Source organism: Scyliorhinus torazame, chromosome 9 (genome assembly GCF_047496885.1).
Source record: "Scyliorhinus torazame isolate Kashiwa2021f chromosome 9, sScyTor2.1, whole genome shotgun sequence".
Classification (NCBI taxonomy): Eukaryota; Metazoa; Chordata; class Chondrichthyes; order Carcharhiniformes; family Scyliorhinidae; genus Scyliorhinus; species Scyliorhinus torazame.
Window position 1 is genome coordinate 9,943,784 of NC_092715.1, and position 26,923 is coordinate 9,970,706.

General features: G+C 47.8%; 1 protein-coding gene across 1 annotated transcript in view; it reads right to left on the reverse strand.

Moving 5' to 3' along the window:
• LOC140429947 (uncharacterized) overlaps positions 1–26,923 on the reverse strand; it is a 470,344-nt gene that overhangs the window by 39,101 nt on the left and 404,320 nt on the right. Inside the window, exon 34 of the mRNA XM_072517537.1 lies at positions 9,692–9,771. Coding sequence (XP_072373638.1) covers positions 9,692–9,771 — 80 coding nt within the window. The remainder of the gene's footprint in view (positions 1–9,691; positions 9,772–26,923) is intronic.

The following is a 26,923-nucleotide window of genomic DNA, read 5'->3' on the forward strand; positions in this document are numbered from 1 at the left end:
CCTGACCGGTACATACTTATCAAGAACACGCAGTAGCTGATCCTTGAACAAGCCCCACTTATCCAGTGTGCCCAACACTTGCAGCCTACTTCTCCACCTTATCCCCCCCCAAGTCACGTCTAATGGCATCATAATTGCCCTTCCCCCAGCTATAACTCTTGCCCTGCGGTGTCTACTTATCCCTTTCCATAATTAATGTAAACGTCACCGAATTGTGGTCACTGTCCCCAAAGTGCTCTCCTACCTCCAAATCCAACACCTGGCCTGGTTCATTACCCAAAACCAAATCCAACGTGGCCTCGCCTCTTGTTGGCCTGTCAACATATTGTTTCATGAAACCCTCCTGCACACACTGTACAAAAAACGACCCATCTATTGTACTCAAACTATATCTTTTCCAGTCAATATTTGGAAAGTTAAAGTCTCCCATAATAACTACCCTGTTACTTTCGCTCTTATCCAGAATCATCTTCGCCATCCTTTCCTCTACATCCCGAGAACTATTAGGAGGCCTATAAAAAACTCCCAACAGGGTGACCTCTCCTTTCCTGTTTCTAACTTCAGCCCATACTACCTCGGAAGAAGAGTCCCCATCTAGCATCCTCTCCGCCACCATAATACTGCCCTTGACTAGCAGCGCCACACCTCCCCCTCTTTTGCCTCCTTCTCTGAGCTTACTAAAACACCTAAACCCCGGAACCTGCAACATCCATTCCTGTCCTTGCTCTATCCATGTCTCCGAAATGGCCATAACATCGAAGTCCCAGGTACCAACCCATGCTGCCAGTTCCCCTACCTTGTTTCGTATACTCCTGGCATTGAAGTAGACACACTTCAAACCACCTACCTGAACACTGGCCCCCTCCTGCAACTTCAAATCTGTGTTCCTGACCTCTATACTCTCATTCTCCCTTACCCTAAAACTACAATCCAGGTTCCCATGCCCCTGCTGCATTCGTTTAAACCCCCCCAAAGAGCACTAACAAATCTCCCCTCCAGGATATTTGTGCCCCTCAGGTTCAGATGTAGACCATCCTGTCTGTAGAGGTCCCACCTTCCCCAGAAAGAGCCCCAGTTATCCAGAAATCTGAACCCCTCCCGCCTGCACCATCCCTTTGACAAAGGTTCGAGTCTGGATGATTCTTTGTGAAAGGTTCGAGTCTGGATGATTCTTTGACAAAGGTGTTGAGTCTGGATGATTCTTTTTCAAAGGTTCGAGTCTGGATGATTCTTTGACAAAGGTTCGAGTCTGGATGATTCTTTGACAAAGGTTCAAGTCTGGATGATTCTTTGTGAAAGGTTCGAGTCTGGATGATTCTTTGACAAAGGTGTTGAGTCTGGATGATTCTTTTTCAAAGGTTCGAGTCTGGATGATTCTTTGACAAAGGTTCGAGTCTGGATGATTCTTTGACAAAGGTTCGAGTCTGGATGATTCTTTGTGAAAGGTTCGAGTCTGGATGATTCTTTGACAAAGGTGTTGAGTCTGGATGATTCTTTTTCAAAGGTTCGAGTCTGGATGATTCTTTGACAAAGGTTCAAGTCTGGATGATTCTTTATCAAAGGTTTAGAGTCTGGATGATTCTTTATCAAAGGTTTTGGGTCTGGATGATTCTTTGACAAAGAATCACCAGACTCGAGACGTTCGCTCCCTTCTCTCTCCACAGATGCTCTCAGACCTGCTGTGCTTTTCCAGTATTTTCTGTTTTTGTCTCTAATTCCTTTCTCCTGATTAACTTTTTAGTCATTCTCTGCCATTCTTTATAGTCTGACCAATCATCGAAGATGCCACTCTCCGTGTTGTTTTCTTGAGTTGATATGTTTCTGAACTTCTTTAGTTAACCACGGATCGAAGTCCGTTCCTGAGGACTTTTCTTCATCATAGGAATTCTCTTTTTCTGAATGTTCTGAAATATCCCCTTAAAGGTGTTCTGTACCTTCTCATTTGATCGAGCCTTGTATCCCAGTTCACTTCAGCCAGATCAGCTTATGCAAGTTTAAAATACTAGCCACTCTCTCCCTTTCAAGCCAGATGTAAATTTCAACCACATTTGGGTTAACAAAGAACAAAGAAAAGTACAGCACAGGAACAGGCCCTTCGGCCCTCCAAGCCCGTGCCGACCATGCTGCCCGACTAAACTACAATCTTCTACACTTCCTGGGTCCGCATCCCTCTATTCCCATCCTATTCATGTATTTGTCAAGATGCCCCTTAAACGTCACTATCGTCCCTGCTTCCACCACCTCCTCCGGCAGCGAGTTCCAGGCACCCACTACCCTCTGTGTAAAAAACTTGCTTCGTACATCTACTCTAAACCTTGCCCCTCTCACCTTAAACCTATGACCCCTAGTAATTGACCCCTCTAGCCTGGGAAAAGCCTCTGACTATCCACTCTGTCTATGCCCCTCAGAATTTTGTAGACCTCTATCAGGTCGCCCCTCAACCTCCGTCGTTCCAGTGAGAACAAACCAAGTTTATTCAACCGCTCCTCATAGCTGATGCCCTCCATACCAGGCAACATTCTGGTAAATCTCTTCTGCACCCTCTCTAAAGCCTCCACATCCTTCTGGTAGTGTGGCGACCAGAATTGAACACTATACTCCAAGTGTGGCCTAACCAAGGTTCTATACAGCTGCAACATGACTTGCCAATTCTTATACTCAATGCCCCGGCCAATGAAGGCAAGGATGCCGTATGTCTTCTTGACTACCTTCTTCACCTGTGTTGCCCCTTTCAGTGACCTGTGGACCTGTACTCCTAGATCTCTCTGACTTTCAATACTCTTGAGGGTTCTACCATTCACTGTATATTCCCTACCTGCATTAGACCTTCCAAAATGCATTACCTCACATTTGTCCGGATTAAACTCCATCTGCCATCTCTCCGCCCAAGTCTCCAAACAATCTAAATCCTGCTGTATCCTCTGACAGTCCTCATCGCTATCCTCAATTCCACCAACCTTTGTGTCGTCTGCAAACTTACTAATCAGACCAGTTACATTTTCCTCCAAATCATTTATATATACTACAAAGAGCAAAGGTCCCAGCACTGATCCCTGTGGAACACCACTGGTCACAGCCCTCCAATTAGAAAAGCATCCTTCCATTGCTACTCTCTGCCTTCTATGACCTAACCAGTTCTGTATCCACCTTGCTGCTACCAAGTGCGGAAGAGTTCCCACCTTCCATGGTGTGTTTTGGGGAGGTAAAGGCCCCTCCCCTGGGATGTTCTTTGTGATTCTTGTTGTCAAGGTGGATGTCGTAGTGTTCACAAAGGCCACAGAAGCTAAGTTCAGTAACAAAGCTAACACTTATCACACTACTTATTAAAGCTCCTCACTTACTCCTGGTAGCATGCAATAATCTAGTAATCTACAATCTACACTGTACTAACACTATTCTCCACACTCTATAACTGTACTCTGCACTCTCCCCAGCTCTCTTCCAGAAGCCTGAGAGTCAGTGCTTTATATAGTTCTGCATCTATCTCCATCTAGTGGTCAATTATGATATTACATTATTACATTAACCCTTTATATTCTAGACATTCTACATAATGTCACGTCCTCGGCCACTGTGAAACCTGCTGTGGATTTTTTGATTGATTGATTGATATTTATTGTCACATGTACCGAAGTACAGCGAAAAGAATTTTTCTGCGGCCAAGGGACTGTACACAGTACGTGCATAGAACATAGAACATAGAACATAGAACGATACAGCGCAGTACAGGACCTTCGGCCCACGATGTTGCACTGAAACAAAAGCCATCTAACCTACACTATGCCATTATCATCCATATGTTTATCCAATAAACTTTTAAATGCCCTCAATGTTGGCGAGTTCACTACTGTAGCAGGTAGGGCATTCCACGGCCTCACTACTCTTTGCGTAAAGAACCTACCTCTGACCTCTGTCCTATATCTATTACCCCTCAGTTTAAAGCTATGTCCCCTCGTGCCAGCCATTTCCATCCGCGGGAGAAGGCTCTCACTGTCCACCCTATCTAACCCCCTGATCATTTTGTATGCCTCTATTAAGTCTCCTCTTAACCTTCTTCTCTCAAACGAAAACAACCTCAAGTCCATCAGCCTTTCCTCATAAGATTTTCCCTCCATACAAGGCAACATCCTGGTAAATCTCCTCTGCACCCGCTCCAAAGCTTCCACGTCCTTCCTATAATGCGGTGACCAGAACTGTACACAATACTCCAAATGCGGCCGTACCAGAGTAGACAAAAGTAGACATAGTAGACAAAAGAATAATCAACAGGGAACATTGACAGTGGTGCATCAACAAACAGTGATTGGTTACAGTGCAGAACAAGGCCAAACAAGAGCAGCGTAGGGCGTCGTGAATAGTGTTCTTACAGGGAACAGATCAGTCCGAGGGGGAGTTGTTGAGGAGTCTGTTGGCTGTGGGGAAGAAACTGTTCCTATGTCTGGATGTGCGAGTCTTACCATTGGTGAGAACAGCTGGAAAATGCAGGCCCCAGTCTTTACTCAGATCATTAATTAACCCTGCCACATTGCACAATACATTGTCTGATAGAACCTGTTCTCTGATTGGTTCCAGCATGTACCAATCCAAGAAACTATCTCAAAAGCTACTACACCCAGGCTACTACTGAATATCTATTTTTTCCAGATTATACATAAATTAAAATCACTCACGATTATTGTAATCCCTTTATCAAAAACACCCAATATTTCTTCCTACATTGTGGTCATTGTGAAGGCCATGCAGACCACTGGTGACTTCTTTCCCCTACTAGAACATAGAACATTACAGCGCAGTACAGGCCCTTCGGCCCTCGATGTTGCGCCGACCTGTGAAACCACTCTGAAGCCCATCTACACTATTCCCTTATCATCCATATGTCTATCCAATGACCATTTGAATGCCCTTAGTGTTGGCGAGTCCACTACTGTTGCAGGCAGGGCATTCCACGCCCTTACTACTCTCTGAGTAAAGAACCTACCTCTGACATCTGTCCTATATCTATCTCCCCTCAATTTTAAGATATGTCTCCTCGTGCCAGACATCACCATCCGAGGAAAAAGGCTCTCACTGTCCACCCTATCCAATCCTCTGATCATCTTGTATGCCTCAATTAAGTCACCTCTTAACCTTCTTCTCTCTAATGAAAACAGCCTCAAGTTCCTCAGCCTTCCCTCATAAGATCTTCCCTCCATACCAGGCAGCATTCTGGTAAATCTCCTCTGCACCCTTTCCAATGCTTCCACATCCTTCCTATAATGCGGCGACCAGAATTGCACGCAATACTCCAAATGCGGCTGCACCAGAGTTTTGTACAGCTGCAACATGACCTCATGGCTCCGAAACTCAATCCCTCTACCAATAAAAGCTAACACACTGTACGCCTTCTCAGCAACCCTCTCAACCTGGGTGGCAACTTTCAGGGATCTATGTACATGGACACTGAGATCTCTCTGCTCATCCACACTGCCAAGAAACTTACCATTAGCCCAGTACTCTGTCTTCCTGTTATTCCTTCCAAAATGAATCACCTCACACTTTTCTGCATTAAACTCCATTTGCCACCTCTCAGCCCAGCGCTGCAGCTTATCTATGTCCCTCTGTAACTTGTAACATCCTTCCGCACTGTCCACAACTCCACCGACTTTAGTGTCATCTGCAAATTTGCCAACAACAGAAGTAAGGCTCACCGGTCTGTAGTTACCGGGGTTGTCTCTACTCCCCTTCTTGAACAAGGGGACAACATTTGCTATCCTCTAGTCTTCTGGCACTATTCCTGTAGACAAAGATGACTTAAGGATCAAAGCCAAAGGCTCAGTAATCTCCTCCCTAGCTTCCCAGAGAATCCTAGGATAAATCCCATCCGGCCCAGGGGACTTATCTATTTTCACGCTTTCCAGAATTGCTAACACCTCCTCCTTATGAACCTCAAGCCCTTCCAGTCTAGTAGCCTGAATCTCAGTATTCTCCTCGACAACATTGTCTTTTTCTTGTGTGAATACTGACGAAAAATATTCATTTAGCACCTCTGGGGCTGGTTTAGCACACTGGGCTTAATAGCTGGCTTTGAAAGCAGACCAAAGGCAGGCCAGCAGCATGGTTCAATTCCCGTACCAGCCTCCCCGAACAGGCGCCGGAATGTGGCGACTAGGGGCTTTTCACAGTAACTTCATTGAAGACAACTTGTGACAATAAGCGATTTTCATTTCATTTCATTTCATTCTCCTATCTCCTCGGACTCCACGCACAACTTCCCACTACTGTCCTTGACTGGCCCTTCACTTACCCGAGTCATTCTTTTATTCCTGACATATCTATAGAAAGCTTGAGGGTTATGTCATAGAATTTATAGTGCAGAAGGAGGCCATTCGGCCCATCGAGTCTGCACCGACTCTTGGAAAGAGCACCCTACCCAAGGTCAACACCTCCACCCTATCCCATAACCCAGTAACCCCACCCAACACTAAGGGCAATTTTGGACACTAAGGGCAATTTAGCATGGCCAATCCACCTAACCTGCACATCTTTGGACTGTGGGAGGAGCACCCGGAGGAAACCCACGTACACACGGGGAGGATGTGCAGACTCCGCACAGACAGTCACCCAAGCCGGAATCGAACCTGGGACCCTGGAGCTGTGAAGCAATTGTGCTATCCACAATGCTACCGTGCTATCTTTGATCCTACCTGCCAAAGACTTCTCATGTCCCCTCCTGGCTCTTCTTAGCTCTCTCTTTAGGTCCTTCCTAGCTAACTTGTAACTCTCGAGCGCCCTAACTGAACCTTCATGTCTCATCTTTACATAAGCCTCCTTCTTCCTCTTGACAAGTGTTTCGACTGCTTTAGTAAACCACGGTTCCCTCGGTCAACCACTTCCTCCCTGCCTGACAGGTACATACTTATCAAGGACATGCAGTAGCTGTTCCTTGAACAAGCTCCACATTTCCATTGTGCCCATCCCCTGCAGTTTTCCTCTCCATCCGATGCATCCTAAGTCTTGCCTCATCGCATCATAATTGCCTTTCCCCCAGATATAACTCTTGCCCTGCGGTATATACCTATCCCTTTCCATCACTAAAGTAAACGTAATCGAATTGTGGTCACTATCACCAAAGTGCTCACCTACCTCCAAATCTAACACCTGTCTTGGTTCATTACCCAGTACCAAATCCAATATGGCCTCGCCTCTCGTTGGCCTATCTACATACTGTGTCAGGAAACCCTCCTGCACACATTGGACAAAAACGGACCCTTCTAAAGTACTCGAACTATAGCGTTTCCAGTCAATATTTGGAAAGTTGAAGTCCCCCATAACAACGACCCTGTTGCTTTCGCTCCTATCCAGAATCACCTTTGCAATCCTTTCCTCTACATCTCTGGAACTTTTCGGAGGCCTATAGAAAACCCCTAACAGGGTGACCTCTCCTTTCCTGTTTCAAACCTCAGCCCATACTACCTCAGTAGACGAGTCCTCATCAAACGTCCTTTCTGCCACCATAATACTGTCCTTTACTAACAATGCCACCCCTCCCCCTCTTTTACCACCTACCCTGAGCTTACTGAAATATCTAAACCCCGGCACCTGCAACAACCATTCCTGTCCCTGCTCTATCCATGTCTCCGAAATGGCTACAACATCGAAGTCCCAGGTACCAACCCATGCTGCAAGTTCACCCACCTTATTCCGGATGCTCCTGGCATTGAAGAAGACACACTTTAAACCACCTTCCTGCCTGCCGGTACACTCCTGCAACTTTGAAACCTTACTCATGACCTCACTACTCTCAACCTCCTGTATACTGGAGCTACAATTCAGGTGCCCAATCCCCTGCTGAACTAGTTTAAACCCTCCCGAAGAGCATTAGCAAATTTCCCCCCCAGGATATTGGTACCCCTCTGGTCCAGGTGTAGACCATCCCGTTTGTAGAGGTCCCACTGACCCCAGAATGAGCCCCAATTATCCAGAAATCTTAAACCCTCCCTCCTGCACCATCCCTGTAGCCACGTGTTCAACTCCTCTCTCTCCCTATTCCTCGTCTCGCTATCACGTGGAACGGGTAACAACCCAGAGATAATAACTCTGTTTGTCCTAGATCTAAGTTTCCACCCTAGCTCCCTGAATTCCTGCCTTACATCCCTGTCCCTTTTCCGACCTATGTCGTTGGTACCTATGTGGACCACGACTTGGGGCTGCTCCCCCTCCCATTTAAGGATCCCAAAAACACGATCCGAGACATTCCTCATCTCCATCCCAACTGATTCTATATCCTGAACTCCTGAACCAAGGTCATCTCTAACTATTGGACCAATGGCATTTTAATGAACAGAGCTATTCCCCCAGCTTTGCCGAGCTTCCAATTCTTCCTGAATGTCATCACACCCTCAACAGTCATGTCCCATTCTTTGTTGTCGTGGAGCCTTGCGTCTGTAATTTATTTATTTACTTCAGTGTGCGTTATCAAGTCATTCACTTTGTTATGAATTCTACGTGCATGCAGACACAGAGCCCCGAAAGTTTTGTCTTCTTGTTATCTTTGCGACAGCTAATCTTGACTGCCGGTGTGTCCTTCGGCACTTTTCTCTGTCCCTTCCAACCATTTTCTGACCCTTGCTTCCCACATTATTATTTTGCTCCCCCGAGGTTGCTGGCGGGAGGGGCTGGGATCTGAATGAACTCATCCCACCGGCATGACATTGTGGGACCAACTCATAGAATCTGTTTGACAACGTGTCAAAACATATGACGGGGAAAGCCGGCAGTGCTGTCATTGGCTACACACCACTTTTTCCATTGAGTTAACACATTGTCAAAAAAGGAGAACATTCTGCCCATCATATTTATGTTATTTATTCCGCTTCTTTATTGTTCAAGACTCAAAGAATGCTCATCAGCCATTGGGTAAGCATATTGTGATTCCATGTATTAAGACTAGGCACATGAATACATTTATACGTAGGTATAAATGGTACGCAATGGGCAGCATGGTGGCACAGTGGTTAGCACTGCTGTCTCACAGCGGCAGAGACCCAGGTTCAATTCTGGCCTTGGGTGGCTGTGCGGAGTCTGCACGTCCTCCCCGTGTGTGCGTGGGTTTCCTCCGGGTGCTCCGGTTTCCTCCCACAGTCCAAAGATGTGCAGGTGAGGTGGATTGGCAGTGAAATGTGTTGATTTAAAGGAATTACATTTTAAAAATTCAGTTAATTCAGAGGCTTTCAAACCTTTCCATCATTGCATTGGACGGGGCAGTGCTTACAAAGAGCAGGTGCTGACAACACTGTGAATGTACATTTAACCCAGGTGACAAAACGGAGAAAGGGAGGTTTTCCGTACATGTAACAGACAGGCGCTACTGAGGAACCAAACAGTCAACCCCAACTCCGTGTTTGAGATTGAGCACAGTACAGGGAACTCTATTGAAGTACTGACCCTTCTGAAGGACCTTGAAAAATGAGCACCTCAGTTTCCTCCCACAGTCCAAAGATGTGCAGGTTAGCTGGATTGCTACTCAGTGTCTAAAAGATTAGGCGGGGTTAGGGGATAGGGAGTGGGAGTGGGCCTAGGTAAGGTAATCTTTCAGGTGGTCAATGCAGACTTGATGGGCCGAATGATCTCCTTCTGCACTGGAGGAATTCTATCATCTTTGATCTAAGTACAAGAAATTTCACTTTAGCAGCCCAGCATTTTGAGAACTTACATTCATCTAAACGCACACATCTGTACGTTACTTCATCCAACACCTTGTCTTCTGCACAATATGGGAAGCAACCTTCAATCCTGCAGAAGAAAATGGGAAAATGTTATTTTATACATGAAGCAGGGTGAGGACATGGTGTGGTGACGACTCCAATTGGAAACAGAGATGATTGCAAATTGAATTGTATCTTAGAAAATACAGCACAGAACAGGCCCTTCGGCCCACGATGTTGTGCCGAACCCTTGTCCTAGATTAATCATAGATTATCATTGAATTTACAGTGCAGAAGGAGGCCATTCGGCCCTTTGAGTCTGCACCAGCTCTTGGAAAGAGCACCCTACCCAAACTCAACACCTCCACCCAACACCAAGGGCAATTTGGACATTAAGGGCAATTTATCATTGGCCAATTCACCTAACCCGCACATCTTTGGACTGTGGGAGGAAACCGGAGCACCCGGAGGAAACCCACGCAGACACGGGGAGGACGTGCAGACTCCGCACAGACAATGACCCAAGCCGGAATCGAACCTGGGACCATGGATCTGTGAAGCAATTGTGCTATCCACAATGCTACCGTGCTGCCCTTAAGAACAAATAAATCTACACTATATCATTTTACCGGAATCCATGTACCTATCCAACAGCTGCTTGAAGGTCCCTAATGTTTCCGACTCAACTACTTCCACAGGCAGTGCATTCCATGCCCCCAATACTCTCTGGGTAAAGAACCTACCTCTGATATCCCTCCTATATCTTCCACCTTTCACCTTAAATTTATGTCCCCTTGTAATGGTGTGTTCCACCTGGGGAAAAAGTCTCTGACTGTCTACTCTATCTATTCCCCTGATCATCTTATAAACCTCTATCAAGTCGCCCCTCATCCTTCTCCGCTCTAATGAGAAAAGGCCTAGCACCCTCAACCTTTCCTCGTAAGACCTACTCTCCATTCCAGGCAACATCCTGGTAAATCTTCTTTGCACCTTTTCCAGAGCTTCCACATCCTTCCTAAAATGAGGCGACCAGAACTGTACACAGTACTCCAAATGTGGCCTTACCAAAGTTTTGTACAGCTGCATCATCACCTCACGGCTCTTAAATTCAATCCCTCTGTTAATGAACGCGAGCACACCATAGGCCTTCTTCACAGCTCTATCCACTTGAGTGGCAACTTTCAAAGATGTATGAACATAGACCCCAAGGTCTCTCTGCTCCTCCACAATGCCAAGAACTCTACCGTTAACCCTGTATTCCGCATTCATATTTGTCCTTCCAAAATGGACAACCTCACACTTTTCAGGGTTAAACTCCATCTGCCACTTCTCAGCTCAGCTCTGCATCCTATCTATGTCTCTTTGCAGCCGACAACAGCCCTCCTTACTATCCACAACTCCACCAATCTTCGTATCGTCTGCAAATTTACTGACCCACCCTTCAACTCCCTCATCCAAGTCATTAATGAAAATCACAAACAGCAGAGGGCCCAGAACTGATCCCTGCGGTACACCACTGGTAACGGGGATCCAGGCTGAATATTTGCCATCCACCACCACTCTCTGACTTCTATCGGTTAGCCAGTTCGTTATCCAACTGGCCAAATTTCCCACTATCCCATGCCTCCTTACTTTGTGCAGAAGCCTACCATGGGGAACTTTATCAAATGCCTTACTAAAATCCATGTACACTACATCCACTGCTTTACCTTCATCCACATGCTTGGTCACCTCCTCAAAGAATTCAATAAGATTTGTAAGGCAAGACCTACCCCTCACAAATCCGTGCTGACTATCCCGAATCAAGCAGTGTCTTTCCAGATGCTCAGAAATCCTATCCTTCAGTACCCTTTCCATTATTTTGCCTACCACCGAAGTAAGACTAACTGGCCTGTAATGCCCAGGGTTATCCCTAGTTCCTTTTTTGAACAGGGGCACGACATTCGCCACTCTCCAATCCCCTGGTACCACCCCTGTTGACAGTGAGGACGAAAAGATAATTGCCAACGGCTCTGCAATTTCATCTCTTGCTTCCCATAGAATCCTTGGATATATCCCGTCAGGCCCGGGGGACTTGTCTATCCTCAAGTTTTTCAAAATGCCCAACACATCTTCCTTCCTAACAAGTATTTCCTCGAGCTTACCAATCTGTTTCACACTGTCCTCTCCAACAATATCGCCCCTCTCATTTGTAAATACAGAAGAAAAGTACTCATTCAAGACCTCTCCTATCTCTTCAGACTCAATACACAATCTCCCGCTACTATCCTTGATCGGACCTACCCTCGCTCTAGTCATTCTCATATCTTCTTCAGAAAAGCATGTGGGGAGGTTATGGAATTAAGAAAGAAATCATAGGCCGGGGGTCTCTGTTTGGGAGACTAAGTGTCAATTGAGAGTACCTTTAAGAAATGGGTGTTTATCAAATAGCTGCCGTGATGTCAGAGTGTGGGTGGAGCTGGGCTGTCTGTCTGCTTTACTTTCGCTTTGAACTAGCAGCTACAGGGTGTGTTTAGTTTAGTTTTGCAGATTGGGAGCCGCATCCAGAGAAACTAGGAGTAATTCTGGTCACTCTCTGCATGAAAGTAATGCCTTCAAATCACTTGCTAATCTAAAAGTGGTAACTGGTCTCAGTAGAGAATTTAAACCTGGGGCAGTTTAAATTCTCTACGGTAAATTAGAGTTGGTCCCTTACCGGCGGGACTTGGCGGCGCGGGCGGGCTCCGGGGTCCTCGGTGGGAGGGGGGGCGATCTGGCCCCGGGGAGTGCCCCCATGGTGGCCTGCCCGCGATCGGGGCCCACTGATCCACAGGCGGGCCTGTGCCGTGGGGGCACTCTATTCCTACATGCCAGCCGTGTAAGCCTCCACGATGGCCGACGCGAATGTGAATCTCCCCCTGCGCATGCGCGGGGATGTTGTCAGCAACCGTTGACGCTCCTGCGCTATGCGCGGACCCGCGCCATCCGGCGGAGTCCCTTCGGCCCCGGCTGGTGCGGCGCCAAAGGCCTTCCACGCCGGCCAGTGGGGCGCCAACCACTCCGGGACGGGCCTAGCCCCTGAACGTGAGAATCCCGCCCCTGATCTCTGTGTTAAAGAGGGTATTTGTCTTATGGATGTTGCAAGAAAAGATTAAGGGTTACTTACAGAGTACTGTATTCTTTGGGAGAAGTATTTAAGTTGATAGTTGCTAAGATGTTTACTGTGAGTTTAAAAATGTTAACTGGAACATGGTGTTGGATCCTGCACTGGATCGCTCCAGGTCTAGGACGGGTAGGAAGCTGGCGGCGGCTAGTGTGTTGAGGGGATTTATGGACCAAATGGGAGGGGTGGACCCTTGGAGATTTGCAAGGCCGGGGGCTAGGGAATTTTCAATCTTCTTACATGTCCATAAGGCTTATTCTCAAATCGACTTTTTCATTTTGAGTAGGGCGCTGATAGCGAGAGTAGAGGATACCGAGTATTCGACAATAGCCATTTCGGACCACGCCCCGCATTGGGTGGACTTGGCGATGGGGGAGGAGAGGGACCAGCGCCCGCTGTGGCGCTTGGAGGTGGGGCTGTTGGCGGACGAGGAGGTGAGCGAACGGGTGAGAGGAAGTATAGAGAGGTACTTGGAGACCAACGACAACGGGAGGTCCGATTGGGGATTGTATGGGAGGCACTGAAGGTGGTGGTGAGGGGAGAGCTGATCTCCATTAGGGCCCACAAGGAGCGGAGGGAGCAGGGGGAGAGGGAGAGGCTGGTGGGGGAGATGGTGAGGGTAGACAGGAGGTATGCGGAAGAGCCTGAGGAAGGATTGTTGAGGAAGAGGCGCAGCCTCCAGGCCGAATTCGACCTGGTGACCACCAGGAAGGCGGAGGTGCAGTGGAGGAAGGCCCAGGGGGCGGTCTACGAGTATGAGGAAAAGGCAAGCCGGATGCTGGCGCATCAGCTTCGGAAGCGGGACGCAGCTAGGGAGATCGGGGGAGTTAAGGACAGGGGAGGGAGCGTGGTGCGGAGTGGGGTTGGCATCAATGGGGTTTTCAGGGACTTCTACGAGGAATTGTACCGATCCGAGCCCCCACGGGAGGAGGGAGGGATGGGCCGTTTCCTGGACCAACCGAGGTCACCGAAGGTGGAGAAGGGACTGGTGGCGGGACTGGGGGGCCCCCGATTGGGCTGGAGGAGCTGATCAAAGGGATAGGAAGCATGCAGGCGGGTAAGGCACCGGGGCCGGACGGTTTCCCGGTCGAGTTCTATAAAAAATATATGGACCTGTTGGGCCCGCTGTTAGTTAGGACCTTTAATGAGGCAAGGGAGGGGGGGGCTTTACCCCTGACGATGTCCCGGGCACTGATCTCCTTGATCCTGAAGCGGGACAAGGATCCCCTGCAATGTGGGTCTTACAGACCGATTTCCTTGCTAAATGTCGATGCCAAGGTGCTGGCGAAGGTCTTAGCCACGAGGATTGAGGATTGTGTGCCGCAGATCATCCACGAAGACCAGACGGGGTTTGTGAAGGGGAGACAGTTGAACGCGAATGTGCGGAGGCTTTTGATCGTTATCATGATGCCGGTGAGGGAGGGGGAGGCGGAGATAGTGGTGGCGATGGACGCTGAGAAAGCCTTCGATAGGGTAGAGTGGGGGTACCTGTGGGAGGTGCTGAAGAGGTTCGGGTTTGGGGAGGGGTTTGTCAGGTGGGTTAGGCTGTTGTATGAGGTCCCGATGGCGAGTGTGGCCACAAATAGGAGGAGGTCCAAGTACTTTTGGTTGCACCGAGGGACGAGACAGGGGTGTCCCCTGTCCCCCCTGCTCTTCGCACTGGCGATTGAACCCCTGGCTATGGCACTGAGAGTCGAGGAACTGGAGGGGGTTGGTGCGGGGTGGGGAGGAGCATAGGGTGTCGCTTTATGCGGACGACCTGCTGCTGTATGTGGCGAACCCGGTGGGAGGAATGCCAGAGGTAATGAGGATCCTTAGGGAATTCGGGGACTTTTCGGGGTACAAGCTCAATATGGGGAAGAGCGAGCTGTTCGTAGTTCAGCTAGGGGACCAGGAGAGGGGGATTGGTGAGCTCCTATTAAAAAGGGCGGAGAGGAGTTTCAGATATTTGGGGTGCATAGGCTTAACTTTACAAGGCTGGTGGAGCAAATGGAGGAGGAGTTCAAGAGGTGGGACGCGCTGCCGCTGTCCCTGGCGGGTAGGGTGCAGTCAGTTAAGATGACGGTGCGCCCAAGGTTTTTGTTCCTGTTCCAGTGCCTCCCCGTGTTTATCCCGAAGGCTTTTTTCAGGCAGGTTAACAGGAGTATAATGGGGTTTATGTGGGCGCGAGGGACTCCGAGGGTGAGAAGGGTGTTCCTGGAGCGGAGTAGAGATAGGGGGGGGCTGGCGCTGCCCAACCTCTGTGGGTACTACTGGGCCGCCAATGCGATGATGGTGCGCAAGTGGGTGATGGAGGGGGAGGGGGCTGCATGGAAGAGGCTGGACATGGCATCCTGTGTGGGTACGAGTCTGGGGGCGCTGGCAACGGCGCCGCTGCCGCTCCCTCCAAGGAGGTATACCACGAGCCCGTTGGTGGTGGCGGCCCTCAAAATTTGGGGGCAGTGGAGGCGGCATAGGGGGGAAGTTAGAGCCTCGGCGTGGACCCCATTACAGGGGAACCACCGGTTCGCCCCAGGAAGAACAGGTGGAGGGTTTTAGGGGTGGCACAGGGCAGTGATACGAAAGTTGGGGGACCTGTTTGTGGACGGGAAGTTCGCGAGCTTGGGTGAGCTGGAGGAGAAGTATGGGCTCCCCCCCGGGGAACACCTTCAGGTACTTACAGGTAAGGGCGTTTGCCAATTGGCAGATGGTGGAATTCCCGCGGCTACTGCCACACACAGTACAGGACAGGGTGCTCTCGGGGGGGGTGGGTGGGAGTGGGGAAGATCTCGGAAACTTACCAGGTGATGCAGGAGGAGGAGGAGGCCTCGGTGGTGGAGTTGAAAGGTAAGTGGGAGGTGGAGTTGGGAGAGGAGATCGAAGAGGGGACGTGGGCAGATGCCCGAGGGAGGGTGAATTCTTCCTCTTCGTGCGCGAGGCTCAGCCACATACAGTTTAAGGTGCTGCACAGGGCACACATGACCGGGACAAGGATGAGCCGGTTCTTTGGGGGTGAGGACAGGTGTGTTAGGTGCTCAGGGAGCCCAGCAAATCACATCCATATGTTCTGGGCATGCCCAGCGCTGGAGGAATTTTGGAAGGGCGTAGCGAGGACGGTGTCAAGGGTGGTAGGATCCAGGGTCAGACCGGGCTGGGGGCTCGCAATATTTGGGGTGGCAGAGGAGCTGGGAGTGCAGGAGGCGAAAGAGGCTGGAATTCTGGCCTTTGCGTCCCTGGTAGCCCGGCGAAGGATTCTCCTTCAGTGGAAAGATGCAAGGCCCCCAAGCGTGGAATCCTGGATCAGCGATATGGCAGGGTTCATTAAATTGGAGAGGGTGAAATTCGCCTTGAGAGGGTCGGTACAAGGATTCTTTAGGCGGTGGCAACCGTTCTTAGACTTTCTGGCAGAACGATAGACATTGGTCAATGGCAGCAACAGCTCGCGGGGGGGGGGGGGGGGGTTACTTTATTTTTGTTCATGTTATTTACACTGGAGGGTCTGAGGGGGTGTCTCCACTTGTGTTAAGTCGGGGTGTTAATGTTAATTTATTATTTAGGTACGGAGGGGGGAGGAGTTTGGGGGGTTGCGTTTCTAGATTGTGTTTTGTACTTAACCCTGTTGGGTTCTTTTTTCTTTCTCATTTTGTTATTGATATTTTATGAAAACCTTTAATAAAAATTATTTAAAATTAAAAAAAAAAAGTTAACTGGATTCATAGAATAAACATCGTTTTTGTTTTAAAAATACTTTAGCTCTCTGTTGCACCACACCTGTAAAGTGGGCCCTGCGCTCCCCACAACCAAAATCTATTTAAAGTTATGTGTCAGGTGAACTCCATGATACACTTTGGGATCCTCTAAACCCTGGCCCGTAATAAATTGGGGGCTCAAGGGGGATAAAAGTCTGTCTATTGGGTTGGCTTTGTGAACTTAAAGACAGTGAGGAGTGAGCATATTGTGGTTGCTTTTCAGGTGTGGTATTCCAGTTTGAGTAGGGAGTGTGTTGTGGACAATGGCTCTTTCAGAGGCTCTGAAGTTTTTTGGGGTGGAGACGGTCACCATAAGACCATAAGACCATAAGACATAGGAGCGGAAGTAAGGCCATTCGGCCCATCGAGTCCACTCCGCCATTCAATCATGCAGTACCTTACGAACAGAGACTAAAAACAGGCTTTTAGATTTGGCAAAATCATTGCAGTTAACATTACAAAAAGAAGAGGTACTACGGTGCTAGCTGAGCATTTAAAATTGCCTGAGATACAGTCTGACTCATTAGAAATGGCAAAAATTCAGTTACAAATCAATCAACTTGAACATGAAAAAGAATTAAAGCAGCTTGAATATGCACTGAAAGAAAAAGAAAGAGAAAGGGAGATACAGATCAGGGAAAAAGAAAAAGAGAGAGAAGAAGTAAACAAAGAAAGAACTATTCTAGCAGAAGAAAAAGAAAGAGAAAGGGAGGTACAGATCAGGGACAAAGAAAAAGAGAGAGAGTTTAAACTTCAGAAAATGATCATGAAACATGACAGTCAGTTAAAATTGGCGGATGTAAAGGGAAACATACAGTTGGAGGATAATGATGAGGTAAAGAGAAAGAGTGTCATAGTCGAAGGCTTGGTGGGATCTATTTAAATATGTCCAAGCATTATCGTCCAAGCATTGCCAAGGTTTGATGAGAAGGAGGTAGAAGCCTTTTTCATTTCATTTGAGAAGGTGGCTAAACAAATGAAATCGCCATCGGACATGTGGGTATTACTGATTCAAATAAAGCTGGTAGGTAGGGCTAGTGAAATGTTTGCATCACTATCAGAGGAGGTATCTGAGACGTATGAGGAGGTGAGAAAATCCATCTAGCACGAGGGGACATAGCTTTAAATTGAGGGGAAATAGATATTGGACAGATGACAGAGGGAGGTTCTTTACTCCGAGAGTAGTAAGGGTGTGGAATGCCCAGCCTGCGACAGTAGTGGACTCGCCAACATGAAGGGCATTTAAATGGTCATTGGATAGACATATGGACGATAAGGGAATAGTGTAGATGGGCTTTAGAGGGTTTAACAGGTCGGCACAACATCGAGGGCCGAAGGGCCTGTACTGCGCTGTAATGTTCTATGTTCTATCTGAGGTGCATATGAACTAGTGCCTGAAGCCTACAGACAAAGGTTTAGAAATTTAAGGAAAGAACCTGGTCAAACATACATGGAGTTTGAAAGGATCAAACAGAGTAATTTTGATAGGTGGATAAGGGCTTTGAAAATAGACCAAACGTATGAAGCTCTCAGAGAAACTATACTTTTGGAGGAGTTTAAAAATTCAATTCCTGATGTAGTGAGAACTCATGTGGAAGAACAGAGGGTTAAAACTGCGAGATTAGCAGCAGAAATGGCAGATGATTATGAATTAGTTCAAAAATCAAAGCTTGGTTTCCGACATCAGTTTCAGCCGGTGAGGGATAGAAACTGGGGACATGAGAAATACTCAAGCGGTAGAGGTAAAGGTGATCTGATGAGAGACAATAAAGAGAGTGTACCTCAGATTAAAAAAGAAATCCAGGAGGGTGGAAGAGACATGAAAAGTTTCAGATGTGTTCACTGTAATAAACTAGGCCATGTAAAGTCACAGTGTTGGTGGTTGAAGAAAAGCACTGGGAAGGCTGCTGTGGTAAAACAGGAGAAGACAGTGGGGGTTGTTAGAGTGGTGAAGGAAAGCCCAAGGGAAGCGAAGGAGGTGCAAAAGATTGTACGGCATGATCAAGAGGTGATTGATAAGAAGGTGCCAGATGTCTTTAAAGAATTTACTTGTGTGGGTAAAGTTTACTCATGTGTATCAGGAGGAGCAGGTAAAGAAGTCACAATTTTAAGACATACAGGGGCTAGTCAATCTTTAATGGTAAGAGATGAGGAATTATGTAGTTTGGGAAGAATGTTGCCAGAAAAGGTGGTGATATGTGGAATTCAGGGTGAGAGGAGTAGTGTTCCATTGTATAAGGTAAGGTTGGAAAGTCCAGTGAAGAGAGTGGTGAAGTGGTAGTAGGAGTAATAGAGAAACTATCTTGTCCAGGAATACAGTTTATCTTGGGTAATGATATAGCTGGACCGCAACTGGGAGTGAAGCCTACTGTTGTTGATAAGTCAGTGGAAAATCAGACACCTGAAGTGTTGAAGGACGAATATCCTGGGATTTTTCCGGATTGTGTAGTAACAAGGTCGCAAAGTCACAGGTTAAGACAAGAGGAGAAATGAACCAGGACAGGTGGTAGATTTGGAGGTAGGTGAGCACTTTGGTGAGAGTGACCACAATTCGATTACGTTTACTTTAGTGATGGAAAGGGATAGGTATATACCACAGGGCAAGAGTTATATCTGCGATAAGGCAAGACTTAGGGTGCATCGGAAGGAGAGGAAAACTGCAGGGGATGGACACAATGGAAATGTGGAGCTTGTTCAAGGAACAGCTACTGCGTGTCCTTGATAAGTATGTACCTGTCAGGCAGGGAGGAAGTGGTCGAGCAAGGGAACCGGGGTTTACTAAAGCAGTCGAAACACTTGTCAAGAGGAAGATGGAGGCTTATGTAAAGATGAGACATGGAGGTTTAGTTAGGGCGCTCGAGAGTTACAAGTTAGCAAGGAAGGACCTAAAGAGAGAGCTAAGAAGAGCCAGGAGGGGACATGAGGGGTGGGATTCTCCAGCCCCCGGGTCAGAGAATTGCCGGGGGCTGGCGTGAATCCCGCCCCCGCCGGTTGCCGAATTCTCCGGCATCGGATATTCGGCGGGGATGGGAATCGCGCTGTGCCGGTTGGCGGGCCCCCCCGCACGATTCTCCGACCCGAAGATTCGGCGGGGGCGGGAATCGCGCCGCGCCGGTTGGCGGGCCCTCCCCGGCGATTCTCCGGCCGGCGATGGGCCGAAGTCCCGCTGCTGGAATGCCTGTCCTGCCGGCGAGAATCAAACCACCTCTCTTACCGGCGGGACACGGCGGCGCGGGCGGGCTCCGGGGTCCTGGGGGGGGGGCGGGGCGATCTGGCCCCGGGGGATGCCCCTACCATGGCCTGGCCTGCGATCGGGGCCCACCGATCCGCGGGTGGGCCTGTGCCGTGGGGGGCACTCTTTTCCTTCCGCCTTCGCCATGGTCGCCACTATGGCGGAGGCGGAAGAGACCTCCTCCACTGCGCATGTGCGGGGATGCCGTGAGCGGGCGCTGACGCTCCCGCGCATGCGCCGCCCGGCAAAGTCATTTCCGCGCCAGCTGGCGGGAAGGAAATCAGTCCGGCGCGGGCCTAGCCCCTCAAGGTGAGGGCTCGGCCCCTCAAGGTGCAGAGAATTCTGCACCTTTGGGGCGGCGCGATGCCGGACTGATTCGCGCCGTTTTTGGAGCCGGTCGGCGGACATCGCGCTGATTGCGGAGAATCCCGCCCGAGAAGTCCTTGGCAGGTAGGATCAAGGATAACCCTAAAGCTTTCTATAGATATGTCAGGAATAACAGAATGACTAGGGTAAGAGTAGGGCCAGTCAAGGACAGTAGTGGGAAGTTGTGCGTGGAGTCCGAGGAGATAGGAGAGGTGCTCAATGAATATTTTTCATCAGTATTCACACAGGAAAAAGACAATGTTGTCGAGGAGAATACTGAGATTCAGGCTACTAGACTAGAAAGGCTTGAGGTTCATAAGGAGGAGGTGTTAGCAATTCTGGAAATTGTGAAAATAGATAAGTCCCCTGGGCCGGATGGGATTTATCCTAGGATTCTCTGGGAAACTAGGGAGGAGATTGCTGAGCCTTTGGCTTTGATCTTTAAGTCATCTTTGTCTATGGGAATAGTGCCAGAAGACTGGAGGATAGCAAATGTTGTCCCCTTGTTCAAGAAGGAGAGTAGAGACAACCCCGGTAACTATAGACCAGTGAGCCTTACTTCTGTTGTGGGCAAAATCTTGGAAAGGTTTATAAGAGATAGGGTGTATAATCACCTGGAAAGGAATAATTTGATTAGAGATAGTCAACACGGTTTTGTGAAGGGTAGGTCGTGCCTCACAAACCTTATTGAGTTCTTTGAGAAGGTGACCAAACAGGTGGATGAGGGTAAAGCAGTTGATGTAGTGTATATGGATTTCAGTAAAGCGTTTGATAAGGTTCCCCACGGTAGGCTACTGCAGAAAATACGGAGGCATGGGATTCAGGGTGATTTAGCAGTTTGGATCAGAAATTGTCTAGCTGGAAGAAGACAAAGGGTGGTGGTTGATGGGAAATGTTCAGACTGGAGTCCAGTTACTAGTGGTGTACCAAAAGGATCTGTTTTGGGGCCACTGCTGTTTGTCATTTTTATAAATGACCTGGAGGAGGGCATAGAAGGATGGGTGAGTAAATTTGCAGATGACACTAAAGTCAGTGGAGTTGTGGACAGTGCGGAAGGATGTTACAAGTTACAGAGGGACATAGATAAGCTGCAGCGCTGGGCTGAGAGCTGGCAAATGGAGTTTAATGCAGAAAAGTGTGAGGTGATTCATTTTGGAAGGAATAACAGGAAGACAGAGTACTGGGCTAATGGTAAGATTCTTGGTAGTGTGGATGAGCAGAGAGATCTCGGTGTCCATGTACATAGATCCCTGAAAGTTGCCACCCAGGTTGAGAGGGTTGTTAAGAAGGCATACGGTGTGTTAGCTTTTATTATCAGCACATCAAAGAAGCCATCCCCTATGGACAAGCGCTCCATATACACAGGATCTGCTCAGACGAGGAGGAGCGTAACAGACATCTACAGACGTTGAAAGATGCCCTTGTACGAACGGGATATGGCGCTTGACTCATCGAGCGACAGTTCCAACGCGCCACAGCAAAAAACCGCATCGACCTCCTCAGAAGACAAACATGGGACACAATCGACAGAACACCCTTCGTCGTCCAGTACTTCCCCGGAGCGGAGAAACTACGACATCTTCTTCACAGCCTTCAACACGTCATCACCCCCACTACTTGCCTTCAAACAACCGCGCAACCTCAAACAAACCATTGTTTGCAGCAAACTACCCAGTCTTCAGAACAGTGACCACGACACACAACCCTGCCATGGCAATCTCTGCAAGACGTGCCAGGTAATCGACATGGATACCACCATTACACGTGAGAACACCACCCACCAGGTATGCGGTACATACTCGTGCGACTCGGCCAATGTTGTCTACCTCATACGCTGCAGGAAAGGATGTCCCAAAGCGTGGTACATTGGCGAGACCATGCAGACGCTGCGACAACGAATGAACGGACATCGTGCGACAATCACCAGGCAGGAATGTTCCCTTCCAGTCGGGGAACACTTCAGCAGTCAAGGGCATTCAGCCTCTGATCTCCGGGTAAGCGTTCTCCAAGGCGGCCTTCAGGACCCGCGACAACGCAGAATCGCCGAGCAGAAACTTATAGCCAAGTTCCGCACACATGAGTGCGGCCTCAACCGGGACCTGGGATTCATGTCGCATTACATTCATCCCCCACCATCTGGCCTGTGAAATCCTACCAACTGTCCTGGCTTGACACAATTCACACCTCTTTAACCTGGGGTTACCCCATCTCTGGATCTGTAAAGATTTAATCACCTGCTAATGCTCACATTCCAAGCATTGTCTGGCACCTTTGAATCTGTCTATATATATGTTTCTGGAACAGACCTCTTCATTCACCTGAGGAAGGAGCAGCGCTCCGAAAGCTAGTGACATCGAAACAAACCTGTTGGACTTTAACCTGGTGTTGTAAAACTTCTTACTTAGCTTTTATTGGTAGAGGGATTGAGTTTCGGAGCCATGAGGTCATGTTGCAGCTGTACAAAACTCTGGTGCGGCCATATTTGGAGTATTGCGTGCAATTCTGGTCGCCGCATTATAGGAAGGATGTGGAAGCATTGGAAAGGGTGCAGAGGAGATTTACCAGAATGTTGCCTGGTATGGAGGGAAGATCTTATGAGGAAAGGCTGAGGGGCCTGAGGCTGTTTTCGTTAGAGAGAAGAAGGTTAAGAGGTGACTTAATTGAGGCATACAAGATGATCAGAGGATTGGATAGAGTGGACAGTGAGAGCCTTTTTCCTCGGATGGTGATGTCTAGCACGAGGGGACATAGCTTTAAATTGAGGGGAGATAGATATAGGACAGATGTCAGAGGTAGGTTCTTTACTCAGAGAGTAGTAAGGGCATGGAATGCCCTGCCTGTAACAGTAGTGGACTCGCCAACACTAAGGGCATTCAAATGGTCATTGGATAGACATATGGACAATAAGGGAATAGTGTAGATGGGCTTTAGAGTGGTTTCACAGGTCGGCGCAACATCGAGGGCCGAAGGGCCTGTACTGCACTGTAATGTTCTATGTTCTATGTTCTATGTTATAAATCAAAGAGTGAAGATGAAGTTGAAGTGCAATTATCAGAAACGATTTTTGATCAGATGGTTGAAAAAGAACAAGAACAGGTGGAGGATGAGGCGGATATTTTTAGTTCAGGAAAATTGGCGGAGTTACAACAGAAAGACATAGAAATAAAACGGATATGTCAGAAAGCATACGCAGAAGAGGAATCTGAATATATACCGGAGTGTTATTACCGTAAAAGTGATGTCTTGATGAGAAAATGGAGACCTGTACATATGCAGGTGGATGAAAAGTGGGCAGAAGTTCATCAAGTAGTATTGCCGGTAGGGTATAGAAAGGAGGTGTTGCGAGTTCCACATGAGGTACCAGTGGGAGGTCATTTGGGACTAAGGAAAACTCAAGCTAAAATCCAAAAACGTTTTTATTGGCCTGGACTACATAAAGATGTAGTTAAATTTTGTCGATCATGTCACACATGTCAAGTGATAGGGAAACCTCAAGCAGTGATAAAACCAGCGCCCTTAATACCCATTCCAGCATTTGAGGAACCTTTTACAAGGGTCTTAATTGATTGCGTAGGACCATTTCCTAAAACAAAAAATGGGAATCAATATCTTTTGACTATAATGGATGTGACTACTAGGTTTCCAGAGGCCATTCCAGTACGTAATATTACAGCTAAAAAGATTGTGGAGGAATTACTTAAATTTTTTACCAGATATGGACTACCCACAGAAATACAATCGGATCAAGGATCAAATTTTACCGGAAGGTTATTCAAAGACGTTATGGATATCTTAGGAATAAAGAATTTAATCAACTGCGTACCATCCAGAATCGCAGGGAGCGTTAGAAAGGTGGCATCAGACATTAAAGACAATGTTGAGGGCGTATTGCCAAGATTATCCAGAGGATTGGGATAAAGGAATCCCATTCGTATTGTTTGCAATTAGGGATGCACCTAATGAGTCAACCAAATTCAGTCCTTTTGAACTAATTTTTGGTCATGAGGGAAGATGACCACTTAAATTGATTAAGGAAAAATTGGTGGGTGAGAAATCGGAAATTACACAATTGGATTACGTGTCAAATTTTAAGGAACGATTAAATAGAGCAGGTGAATTGACTAGACAGCATTCAAAAATTGAACAAAATGTGATGAAACGGGTAGAGGACAAGAAATCCAAAGTTCGTAGTTTTGCCAGTGGGGATAAAGTTTTAGTGTTGTTCCCAGTGGTAGGTGAGCCTTTAAAAGCTAGGTTTTGTGGACCTTATCAGACTGAAAGAAAATGAAGTGAGGTGAATTATGTGGTAAAAACACCAGATAGAAGGAAGACACACCGAGTGTGTCATGTGAATATGCTTAAAAGGTACTTTGAAAGGGAAGGAGAGAAAATGGAGGAGGTTTTAATGATTCTAATTCAAAGTGAAGAACCAAATCCAGATGACTTTGAATTTTACATCCCTCGATTTAAATTGGAAAACGAGGATGTTCTTAAAAAGTGGGATAAATTATTGAGTTACCATCCAGAGGAAAAACTAACTGACCTGAAAGAGTTATTGATATCACATGGGCAAGTTTGTGGAGATAAGTTGGGAAGCACTAAAATGGCTATGCATGATGTAGATGTGGCAAATGCTGTTTCAATTAAACAACATCCATATAGACGTAACCCTATAAAATTGGCACAGGTTAACAAGGAAATTGAAAGTATGCTTAAAAATGACATAATTCAGCAATGGAGCTCACCCATAGTGATTTTACCAAAACCAGATGGTACCCAACGGTTGTGTGTGGACTATATAAAGGTTAATGCGGTTACAAGAACGGACTCTTATCCTATCCCACGTTTGGAGGATTGCATTGAGAAAGTGGGACAATCAGCTTTTATTTCCAAACTGGATTTTCTCAAAGGTTCCTTTATCCGAAAGGGCAAAGGAAATTTCAGCTTTTGTGACTCCAGATGGTATATACCAATTCAAAGTTATGTAATTTGGCATGAAAAACATCCCAGTTTCAGGATTACCCAATTGTGCAGAAAGGATTGGATTGGATTTGTTTATTGTCACGTGTACCGAGGTACAGTGAAAAGTATTTTTCTGCGAGCAGCTCAACAGATCATTAAGTACATGAGAAGAAAAGGGAATAAAAGAAAATACATAATAGGGCAACACAACATATACAATGTAACTACATAAGCACTGGCATTGGATGAAGCATACAGGGTGTAGTGTTAATGAGGTCAGTCCATAAGAGGGTCATTTAGGAGTCTGGTGTCAGTGGGGAAGAAGCTGTTTTTGAGTCTGTTCGTGCGTGTTCTCAGACTTCTGTATCTCCTGCCCGATGGAAGAAGTTGGAAGAGTGAGTAAGGGTGGGAGGGATCTTTGATTATGCTGCCTGCTTTCCCCAGGCAGCGGGAGGTGTAGATGGAGTCAATGGATGGGAGGCAGGTTCGTGTGATGGACTGGGCAGTGTTCACGACTCTCTGAAGTTTCTTGCGGTCCTGGGCCGAGCAGTTGCCATACCAGGCTGTGATGCAGCCCGATAGGATGCTTTCTATGGTGCATCTGTAAAAGTTGGTAAGAGTCAATGTGGACATGCTGAATTTCCTTAGTTTCCTGAGGAAGTATAGGCGCTGTTGTGCTTTCTTGGTGGTAGCGTCGACGTGGGTGGACCAGGACAGATTTTTGGAGATGTGCACCCCTAGGAATTTGAAACTGCTAATGCATCGACGATCTGGTAATTCTCACCAGACATGGAAAGAACATTTGAAGCATCTGATGGAGTTATTCGATCGACTTCAGGAGGCGGGTTTGGTGGTAAACCTGGTTTTGTGAGGGCCACGAAGAATCCAGCACGAGTTTTAACGATACAAAGTAACAACATTTATTTACAATAACATATATATATAACAGCAGCAGCAAATGCCCTTGCTGCACACTCCTTCCTGCCGGTTCAAAACTGGCCAGCTTTATTTATACTTGGAGTTTACTAATGATTTCTCCGCCCCCCTCATTGGGGAAGCTCACACTCCCACAGGATTGTGGGATTGACATTAGTACCCAGCCAATGGTAAGCAGGCAGGTTATAACATCCCTCCCCCAAAGTCCAAGGAATCCACCGAAGACCCTGGCGAAGGAGGGCGTCGGACCCGTTTTGCCACAGGCCGGACACCATTTGCACGCGGTGCTGGATCAGGTGGCGTGTAACAGGACGGAGACCGGCGCTTCCGTGATGAACGGCGTAACGGTTGTACATCCACGGCCCGTAGACCCGAGGATTCCCCCTCTGATGCGTCCTGTGTCTCCATCTCGGAGTCAGCGTCTGCTGCCTCCGTCATGTCAGCGTCTCTATCTCCATTCGGTTCTGTAACGACCTGCGCAGGCTTCGAGTGAGGCACCAGTGGAAGATTGTGAGGACTACCTTCCCTTGTCTCTGGTCTCTGCGGCTGTAGAAATGAGCTCTGGGGGCGGAGAATCTTTGGAGGGGGTAGTCTTCTGGACCGAATGTAGTCTACATGTTTGCGCTGGAGACGACCCTGGGCTTGCACCTGGTAAGATATAGGGCCAGTTTGGCGAAAGATTACGCCAGGAACCCACTGGGCACCACCAGCAAAATTCCGAACGAACACTGGGTCACCGGGCGCAAACTGCCGAATCGGCCGATGCCGAGAAAATCCCTGTCCCTGCCGTTCTTGTGTGCGGCGTACTTTTGCGCCAATGTCCGGGAAAACCATACTAAGGCGGGTGCGAAGTCTCCGGCCCATTAGGAGTTCT